The sequence below is a fragment of the Nicotiana tabacum genome, chromosome 5 (genome assembly GCF_000715075.1).
Source record: "Nicotiana tabacum cultivar K326 chromosome 5, ASM71507v2, whole genome shotgun sequence".
NCBI classification, from domain to species: Eukaryota; Viridiplantae; Streptophyta; class Magnoliopsida; order Solanales; family Solanaceae; genus Nicotiana; species Nicotiana tabacum.
The window spans coordinates 79,469,463-79,480,768 of NC_134084.1; the positions used below are offsets into that span (position 1 = coordinate 79,469,463).

Here is an 11,306-nt window from a genome sequence, read left to right on the forward strand (position 1 = left end):
GTATGACAAGGTTCCTAGAGAAGTTCTCTGGAGATGTTTGGAGGCAAAAGGTGTATTGGTTCCATATATTATGGTGATTAAGGACATTTATTATGGGGCTAAGACTCGGGTTAGGACAGTAGGAGGCGACTTTGAACATTTTTTGGTTGAAATGGGGTTACACCAAGGCTCTACGCTCGTCCATTCTTATTCACCCTGGTGATGGATGCGTTAACAAACCATATTCAGGGGGAGGTGCCATGGTGAATGTTATTCGCCGATGACATAGTTCTGATTGATGAGTCACGAGCCGGTGTTAACGATAGGTTGGAAGTTTGGAGACAGACTCTTGAGTCTAAGGGTTTCAAGCTGAGCAAAACGAAGACGGAATACCTGGAGTGTAAGTTCAGCGCTGAGCCGGGGGAAGTGGGCATGGATGTGAGGCTTGAATCACAGGTTATCCCAAGTAGAGGCAGTTTCAAGTACCTTGGGTCGGTTATCCACGGGGGAGGGGAGATCGACGAGGATGTCACACACTGTATTGGGGTAGGATGAATGAAGTGGAGGTCAGAATCCGGAGTCTTGTGTGACAAGAGAGTGCCAATGATACTCAAAGGTAAGTTCTATAAAGCGGTGGTTAGACCGGCCATGATGTATGGGGCTGAGTGCTAGCCTGTTAAGAACTCACATGTCCAAAGGATGAAAGTAGCAGAAATGAGGATGTTGAGGTGGATGTGCGGGCACTAGGATAGATAAGATTGGGAATGATGATATTCAGGAGAAGGTGTACGTGACTCTCACTGATGATAAGATGCGGGAAGCGAGGCTCAGATGGTTCGGGCATGTACAGAGGAGAAGCCCAGATGCTCCAGTAAGGAGGTGTGAGCGGCTAGTTGTGGAGGGCACGAGAAGAGGTAGAGGGCGGCCTAAGAAGTATTGGGGAGAGGTGATCAGGCAGGATATGGCGAGGCTTCAGATTTCTGAGGACATGACACTTGATAGGAAGTTGTGGAGATCGAGTATTACGGTTGTAGTCTAGGAGGTATTTGAGTCTTGCCTTACTTTGTACCTTTGTGAGCCTAGTCTGGTAGGGGTTTTGTCTAAGATAGCTAGTGGCAATGTCATGTCTTACTATTTTCTTTTTTCGGTGCAGGACCTATTTACTAGCCATCGTTTTTGCTTTACATTTTTCTTCTGCATTTTATGTTCCTATTTTTCCTATGATCTCTGTAGTGAAACTAATATTGTCTCCTTTTGTCTTTTTATTCTCTTGAGCCGAGGGTCTTTCGGAAACAGTCTCTCTACTCCTTTGGGGTAGAGGTAAGATTTGTGTACCCACTAGTGGGATTTTACTGGGTTGTTGTTGTTGTTCCTGTCCAGTGAAATATCAATCGCATAAATGGAGTATAACTAAGTTTTAAGATAAGGATATTTTGAGACTTTTCAAGGCGAAGAAAGCTGCATAAAAATTGAACTATTTAATGTGAAAAACATATTTTAATTAAATTATGGATTTTAACTTGGTGATTATAACACTAGAAGCTTTTTATCTGTTGTTAAGCATGGGAAGTTGCACTTGGCTATAACACAGATGCATGACAATCACAAAGTATTTTACACATATCCTGCAGAAATAACAAATATTTTTGTGCATTACTATGAAGAAGTGTTGATAAACAAACGAGGACATAGGATAAAGGCTTATGATGGATTTATAAAGAATGGTCATGTGCTTACAGTAGGCAGCAGATTGATCTTCTGAATCTTATACATACAAGGATGTTAAAACAACAATGTGTGATATAGATAGTAATATGAGTCCAGGTCCGGATGATTATGGCAGTGGATTCTTCAAAGCATCGAGTGTAAGAGGAATGTATATAACAACAGCCATCTTGGAGTTCTCCAACAATGGGAAGTTACTAGAAATACTTAACTCCACGATAATATCATTAATTCCTAAAGTTATTGTCCTAGCTTATGCTGGTCAATTCATGCTTATTTCTTGTTGCAATGTATTGTATAAGTGCATATCTAAGATGCTTTATAGTAGTAGATTTTATTAAGGACATTATCATATAGTGGATGACAATCAGGGAAGCGGAGCCCTAGCGTAATTGGTAAAGTTGTTACTATGTGATCAGGAGGTCACGGGTTCAAGCTTTGAAAACAGCCTCCGCAGACAATAAACCCTTGTGGTACGGCCCTTTCCCGAACCCCGCGCATAGCGGGAGCTTAGTGCACCGGGTTACCTTTTTTAGATGACAATCAAGCAGCGTTTGTTAGGGGAAGGTCTTTAGTCTATAATGTGTTTACTTGTCATGACCTCCTGAGACAATATAACAGGAAGATATCACCAAGATGTTTGATAAAAATTAATCTAAGAAAGGCATATGATATGGTAAGCTTGGCATTTATTTGAGAAGGCAATGGCGTGTTTTGATTTTCCTGCTAAGTTATCCAATTCGCGATGACTTGCATATCTCTACCAAATTCTGTGTGAAAGTTAATGGAGTAGGGCATGGTTACTTTGAAGGCAAGAGTGGATTGATGCAAGGGGATTCAATATAATATCACATCTTTTATTTGTACTTGTCACGGAACACTTTAGAGAATGAGTGAGCTGCCAGACTTTAAGTTCCATCCGATGTGTAAAACAAATATTTGAACACAAATTATATTTTTGTGGATGATTTGTTGGTGTTCTTTAAAGGGGATATTGGTTCAGTCAATAGAGTGACAGAGGCCCTTAATCACTTCAGTAATGCCACAAGATTGATGGCAAATCTGGATAAATCAAATATCTTTTTTTGTAGGGGTAGACGAGTAGATGGAGACCCTTAATCACTTCAATAATGCTACGCGATTGGTGGAAAATCTGGATAAATTAAATATTTTTTTGTATAGGAGCAGTCATAAAATCCGAAATAAAATAATATCTCGTACAAAAGTGAATCCTGCTTCCGCTAAGATTAAGTACCGGTGCTCTATAAGAATCAACTAGCAGGACCGGGTCCTTTAATATATCTCTATGCTGCATGTTTCTTAACCATCAAAATTCCAATTTCCAACAGCTAGTCAAGTTGCATATTCCTATTGCAGATGAAAGATCTTGTGAAGTTAAAGAGAGGATAGATTTCGTGAAAGGCTCAAAGAAAGCTCATAGGTGTAGTTTCTTGATTCAACAGCTCCGTAATTAGTTGTCTTTGTTGGTGGCCTAGTTGTTCATATTACCCTTCCTGGAAGGTGGATATAGCTCTAGGTGTTTTTTTAGGTGTATTACTTTTTATTTCACAATATTACCAAAAGTAACATTCAATATAATTCGTTTAATTTGTAATAGGCTTTTAGAGTCATGGTTGCACAACGAGCGGTAAAAGCCGTCATATTGACGACATATGGTTAAAGCTCAATGATCTTAGCTGCTCGTTGGGGTGGCAAACAAGCGGGTCAGGTCGGATATGAGCGGGTCGAAAATGGGTACTTTAAAAAAGGGTAAATTATCTGACCCGACCCATATTTAATACAGATAAAAAATGGGTGATCCGGCGGATAATATGGCTATTCATATTATCCATGGCTTCTTGAATATGATCACTTTTGAGAGAATTCATAATTTCTCAAACTTGAGGAACCTCCAATTTGAGTCTTTCCAAGTGTAAAAGTTAACCCATTAGTTATCCATTTTCTAAGTGGATAATATGGTTCTTATCCATATTCGACACGTTGTTAAAAAATTCATTATCCAACCCATTTTTTAATGGATAATATGGGTGGATAAACTGTTTTCTTTTAACCATTTTATCACATTTAGCTGCTCGTAATGTGGTTCATTTGAAACGGCTAGCGACTTATTTGATTTTATGCCTAAGAAGGATAGGACCAGAAAAATCAGGTGTCGTGCGGAAGCTAGCAAAGCAAACCTTGAACGACGATAAATCATACAACAAAGAGAAATATACCAAAAGAGACACAAACATATAACGTGGTTCGGTCAACTGACCTACATCCACGACGGAGATGAGCAATTCACTATATAAAAGAGAGTACAAAATATCGAGAGAACTGTAAGCACGTGATTTTTGCCCTATATGAGAATTACTCCCAAAAAATTCAAAAATAAAATGATTTTCTTTGGTGTGCAATTTTGTGATATTTTGTGATATTTTGAATAATTATTTGTATTTGTCTATGCGTGTTTATTTGCTAAATTAATAAAAAATACAAAAATATATCGCATTTTGCATGTAGGATTTAATTCTGATAAAAAAATCTGAACAAACACCCGCTTGATAGAAAAATGGGCATAAGGGGAAGGCAATACCCCGGAGAAAATGAATGACAACTCGTAAGTTATGTGGCTAAGGCATGTGAAATACTTCTCACTTTTCCAAGAATAGAGTTGTCAAAAAATGGGTTGGCCAGCCAAGCTGTTGGGGTCTACAGCATTCAATTGGATTAGACAAGTTGGCCCTTCATCTGAAAGTGTCTTCAAAATGCCGGTCTACCCCATTCCTAAGTAGATTGGGAGTTAGGACATGCTAGCCCTTCAAATTTGCTATAAAGATTAAGGTTCAAATACAGAACAGCTGCTATTTGACAAATCTGGGTGAAGACAGCTTTTTTTTATTTTTATTAAGTTTCATGTGCAAGTGTGAAATCTCTGTTAGTTTTTAAACATATGTGGGTGTTTTAAGTTAATTAGACTAACAAATTTCCTCAACTTTTGCAAACTTAGAAGACGATTAGTGCTTAAATTTATATTTAGAGGACAAAGTTAAACCTACAGTCAAGAAATAATTTTGACTAAAAACTTGCACAAGCAGACAAAGCGGCCTTCCTAATCACACGTTTATACTTAACTGGAACTAAAAGGTTGAGTTTGACAATAGTTGGGGAGAATTTATAGTTTGTTATCGGTTTATCGATATCGGTTTATCGATTTCGAAAATTTCGAAAATTTCCTTATCGAGTTATCGATTTCGATTTCGATTTTATCCTCTTCGGTTATCAATTTATCGATAAACCGATAAGATATACTAAAAAAAATCCATTATTCTATAATACCCTTTTCCTTTACCCTAAGTCCCTAACCCTATTATTTCATTTACCACATTTAAGGAATGATCATATTTAAAGCTCAATGGAATGAAGTTCAAATTAATGGAAAATAGAATTAGTCGTGATGATGTATTTTTATTTTTTTATACCGTTGGAGTATTGGTGGCATACATTTGATCCCTTACTTTAGTTTGGTTGCATGTGCTTGTTGACACAATTTTTATGTTATAAACGGTGTTCGTCTTATTTTAGCTTATTTTTGTCCATATTGGTTAGGCGTGTTTATAGCAATACACTTTCCGTGGAATCCCGCAAATTTTCTTATTGGTGTAATCGATAACCGAATCGATAAGCCCCAAAAATCGATAAATTGAAATCGAAAAAATCGAAACCTTATTGAAACGATAACGATAAGCGTATGTACAAATCGATAATCGATAAGTAATTATCGATAAGGGTCAAAATCGAATCGATAAATCGAATGCACACACCTACTTTATTGTGCCAAATTGTCAATCAAGTCTCAAAAATCATTGAAGATTTCAATTTACATAAAGTCTAGACAAGCTTATAGCATAATAAAGCCTAATTAGACCCGTGAGGCTATGAGTCTCAGGCCAACACAGTTCAACAAAGTTCCGAATTAATTTTTTTTAGGAGACAATGTCAATATAGAAACAGTAAAAACACATATATAGCACAGAAGACCACAAAATACTACCTTTATCTAAACAATGCCAGGGAAGAAATAAATCATATACTATATTATAAGCATGAACATTTTTAATTTACTAAAATATCCTTTAAAAACTGAATGGGCATTTTACCCCTAATCAAACACTATACACTCCTGTAACCAAGTTAATTTCTACATAAAATTTGTATTCCTATGCGTGCATTATTTCAATGTAAATGACTTCCTTAAATTAAACACCAGAAAATAAATGTGTAATATTAGGACTAACTTAAATTTCTCCCGGTTGCCTTTCCTTTTCTGTGAGTGAAAAAAACGCTTTCATATGATAACACCAATGCATGTATGAGAAAATGACTTTTTAGTTTCTCTTCATTATTTACCAGATAATTATTTTGAGTTTTAAGAGCAACCAATATTAAGAGACCCACATGAGGATACCTCGACAGTGGAAGCATCAAACTCCACAATTGGGCTTGACAAAAATGATCATTCCAGTTTGTTGCTTCCCCTCAAGAAGGTGATTTTGTATAAACAATCTTCCTCTATTCTTTGAGTTTCAGGAAGCAATTTAAGCTGATTTTTCACTGTTTTTTCCCCTTTTGATTGATTCTTCAATATTTATGAAATAAAGAAAAACTTTTTGGATTTATATATATATATATATATATATATATATATATATATATATATATATATATATGTAAATAACAGGGAACAACTGGGACGAATATTTTGATCTTCCACATGTTCCAGGCTGAAGGGGCGTATTTTTCTCTATATCAATTCTCATGCTCATATAAAACTAAAGAAGAGTAGTGGTGCAATTGATGATTCTACCATTGAAAAGATTGAGAACGTTTCCCTGTGAGCGCATAACTCAGCTTCTTTCTTGGAATTCTTCTGCAACTAAGTGTGCATTTTATACGGTTTTGCTAATTATATAATAAGGTGATGAATTGCGTGTCTTTGTGATGGGTCGCAAGAGTTAGTAATAATATTTCTTTCAATTTTATATCCAGAATACGTCTAGATGTTTAACAGTACACTATGAAGGTTATATATTTATTTCACAAAATAGTTAATGTCGAAAGGAAGAGGATTTCAGGAAATTTATTCTAACCTAATTCTTTCGAAATTTTTTATTCTAATCAACGGCCTCTTACCAGGTGATATTGAGGAGGGTCGGACCCTTTTTTTATTTGTTTCTCTCTTTACTGTTCAAAGAAGAGATAATTTTGTTAAGCGTATACGCACTTTGTATGAGAAAGAAAAGAAAGGATATAAACATAGTGGTTGTTAAGCTATTTGGATTAGTCTTTTTGTATTTGACCTTTGATATTACTCTACAGCAGCTACATCTCCACTTTAGAGTATTTTTAATCAAATTGTTTAGATTGTTTTTGGTAATCTTCCATTTTCTAAAGTTTATACCGATTACTATGAGATATACCGTGTCCAGAAACTAGTAAAATAATATATGGAAAGACAAGTGGCTGCCATCATGCGAGTCAGAGTACAAAATATTAGTACATGAAAATTAACCTAAAGCTACTACAAGGTACCATCATGTTTTTTACAAAGAGGGGGAAAAAAAGGTTAACAAAACAATAGTTTTGCAATAAGCCAATTCTCCTTGCAAAAGAAGGATCTCGTAAGGTACATAAAATAAAAACATAACTGCAAAAATTATATCATGCCTCCTAAGCCTGTCATAACAAAGAAAGGTGGTTAGAAATTACAGCCTTGAAATGATCAATGAATTCCTGTGTGATAATCTCACGTACCTTGCTCGCAATGTTGTTGGAGAGCCAGTCAAGTCCCTCGTAAAGTCCTTCCCCGGAGGTGGCACATGTACTCTGAATGTACCTGCAAGGCAAAGTAAGAGGTAAGAGGTTCAGTAATGATAGAACACAACTCATTTTCATCTGCAGCACCGTGCATACAACGCAAGGATACTAGCAAAGGGTATCAAACTCAGCCACAATATATACCAGTGACGTTGACGGAGGGAGTGAAGACCAAGCTTATCAGTAATCTCAGCAGCGTTCATAGCATTTGGAAGATCTTGCTTGTTGGCAAACACAAGCAGCACAGCGTCCCTCAGTTCATCCTATAAGTACATTAGTAAATTTTTTGAGAATACGAGATAATGAGCAATAAGAAACTAATACCATATACCTTTATAACCCAAAGAGTTGGTATATAGGTCGTTTCAAGTCTTTTAGCGGCATCATTCCTGAATTATACTCTTTTACCTCCAAACTCCCGCTCAAGGTTCATTATAAGCGCGCATACACACACACACACACATAGAGAGAGAGAGAGATGAATTGCATTACCTCATTCAACATCCTGTGCAGCTCGTCTCTAGCCTCAACAACACGGTCCCGATCATTACTGTCAACAACAAAGATGAGTCCTTGCGTGTTTTGGAAGTAATGTCTCCACAGTGGCCGAATCTGGAAATATCAATAAATATGACTGACTATATCAGGTAACACCATTAATAATTTCAGCCAATAAGTCATTTCCTGGTATCAAAAGCACCAAGTCCAAAATACCTATAGAAAGACTAGATCTAGATGAACCTTTTTATTTGTCGATAATAAAGACTAGATAGAGCTAGATAGGCATTAGCCACTCGACTAGGCAAAGCCATGGCAGAAATGAATTTGCAAGATAAACCGTGCATATGATGGTTGGAGTAGGAAGAGAAGTTACTGTTCAGTTCTTTCTGTCTTTCTGAGAGTAGGGTGTTCCTGGTGGGTCGATATCTCACAGAAGAAAAACAATGTGAAAGAAAAATGGACATTATACCAAGCCAAAAAGAAACCAATAAAGGAAAGGAACATCAATCTCTATCTCAAGCCTATTAGAGCAGAAACACTAACAGGAAAAAGAAAATAAAATTCCAGAAACCAAAGCATGCTCCATCTTTATCCAGCCACTTGAAGGATGGTCATTGTGATGTTAATCCAAATTAATGAGGTATTGAACTTCCTATGTTTGCTGCTTTTTTCCTGATGAGTTAAAGAGATTTCCTATGTGATGACAATTTTAGAGAATTAATGTCACAGATAACCAGACTTTTGTATTTTATGGCACCAAATACCTTGTCCTGACCACCAACATCCCAGACAGTGAAACTAATGTTCTTGTACTCCACAGTCTCCACGTTAAATCCTGACAAGAGAGAGCGTTAGTGCAGATAATACCAAGGAATCGATAAATAGAATTACGGCAGCTATTAATATGTTCAATGCAAAGAAGCCATACCATTAACAGAGGACAAAACTGTAATGAATGTAATCAGTTTCCAGCACTAGTTCAGTTTGAAATATAACGTCTCAAATTTAAAATAAAACATGAGATACTTTCTTCTGTTCTAACAATTAAAAATAATTTCTACCATTCGGGTCAACAGTGAATTTATCTCTCTCTTTTCCCTAGTGTGTGTGCACAAGTGGATTAGAGTACACATCTACCACCACCACCAACCCCTTCCTAAAAGCACCTTAGGAAATACTTTTTCAGAAACCATAGAGCATGAAGAATCCAAGAAAGGTGAATCACTCGGTCAACTACAGAGTCTAACTAATAGCAGCAGAGTGAAAGTAGCACTATGTTAGGTACCAGCACAAGATCAGTACCACGAGCAATAGACGCTACGTGCAGCATACACAACATAATAGCAGAACTTACCAATGGTAGGAATAGTGGTAACAATCTCTCCCAGTTTGAGCTTGTACAATATGGTTGTCTTACCAGCTGCATCAAGACCTACCATGAGAATTCGCATTTCCTTCTTGGCAAATAACCGACTGAAAAGCTTAGTGAAAGACAACCCCATCTTTAAAACTGCCTGTTATACCAAAACCAAAAATCAGACAGCTGTACAGCTTCATTAGGTTTCACATGTGCAAAGGTTGTATTGCCAGTTGACACCTCACAATGAGAACAAAAGCTGAGCAGCCAAGCCAATTATAGCAAGGGACTTGATAATTTTTAAAACCTCTTCCTTCATTACAGTTTGTTTATCCAAAGCAATAATTCGAATTCTTTTTCCAAACTTCATTCAAAGTTTCAGACTCCTACAATTGTTTACAGTTTCCTCATATCTTTTCTCATCTTATATTCCAGTCTATCTCATCAATCTAGAAAATACAGTAGGACAAAAACAACAACAACAAAAAAAAAAACAAAGGTTTCCCACAAGTGGGGTATGGGGAGGGTAACATGTACGCAGCCTTACCCCTACACCTAGAGAAGCTGTTTCCGATACAATTACGCCTCAGTCACAAGTTAATATCCATTTCGCTTCATTTGGACTCGTTTAACTACAATACTCAATAATTTGGACTTTGGCGGTTCTCTAACACATACCGATTTTTACCACATTCAACAAAAAACTTTCCGAAATCATACAAAATCAAGCGAAAAAGCACAAGAGTCAATGAAATCAAGGTCTGTAGCACGTAAATCGGAGTTTTGGACAATGAAACAAATAACTAAATCCCGATCCACACAATTTAACTCGAAACCCTAAAAGTAAAGGCGGATAAGTCATCGCAACTGCAAAAACTATATACATAAATACAAACAAGATCAATAATAATTAACTGTACATCCATAGAGAATTATAAATTCACATATTTAATCATCAATTTAGATCCCCTATTAGGTAACATCTCTATCAAAAATATATAGGTACAATATTATAACTTTTGCAAAATCAATTGTTCTATGTCGAAATTTATTTTGAATAACGAATTCAAAGAATTGGAGAAGGAGTTCTTACGTGGGAAAAAAAGCTAGTAGCTGATTTGGAAGAAGAGAGGGCAGATTTAGGAATATGGGAAGTCCCAACGATGTGATGAAGAGCAGCCTAGCAGCCTTTTTAAGAAGAAGAGAAAAAGAAAGATTTTTTTTTAAGCTAGCACTAATAAATTGGGAATTTATCAAACAATTGGCATAAAACTCTATTTATAGGTCGAAAATATATCCTTATATATAGAGAGAGTATCGGGTAGGGGTGGGTATTGGTGAGTTCGGTTTGGTTGTGACTATTATCGATTCGACATATCGGTTATCGATTTATAAATATATTAAACCGATAATCGAATCGATAAGATATAGATTATCGGGTATCGATTAATCGGTTATCTATCGTTATCGGTTCGATTATCGATTTACCCGATAAGACAACTCAATTTAGAGAAAAAAAAGGATAACACTAGTTGATCTTATTACGTTGACCCTTTCAATTATGCTCTATAGAATGAACAAAAGTTTCACATACACGTGTCTACTCTCATCAAAAAATTTGTCCAATTGTAAACAACAATAAAATTTGCTCAAATGTACTTCACATATTCACACACAAAAGAACATCAATGAGATGAAACGAAAGAGGAGGACTTCACCATATTAATTTACATCCTACCAAGACAATGACTTAAGAACTCATTATTAATCTTTTTATCAAACGTAATAATATTTTTTTGTTTAAGAGAGAAACATTAAACATATGAATACCATTAAATGCACTGATCCAACAACTGTAGCAAGA

The 11,306-nt window shown here is 36.2% G+C and overlaps 1 protein-coding gene across 1 annotated transcript; it reads right to left on the bottom strand.

Annotated features, from left to right (window-relative positions):
- Window positions 1-7,191: 7,191 nt before the first annotated feature.
- Window positions 7,192-10,718, bottom strand: LOC107781720 (ADP-ribosylation factor). The gene is made up of 7 exons (XM_016602460.2): window positions 10,536-10,718; window positions 9,440-9,599; window positions 8,850-8,920; window positions 8,077-8,196; window positions 7,729-7,847; window positions 7,522-7,603; window positions 7,192-7,443 (listed from the first exon to the last, which is right to left on the bottom strand). The coding sequence occupies exons 2-7, from the start codon at window positions 9,585-9,587 to the stop codon at window positions 7,438-7,440; spliced, it is 546 nt and encodes a 181-aa protein (XP_016457946.1). The 5' UTR covers window positions 9,588-9,599; window positions 10,536-10,718; the 3' UTR covers window positions 7,192-7,437.
- Between the last annotated feature and the right edge of the window lie 588 nt (window positions 10,719-11,306).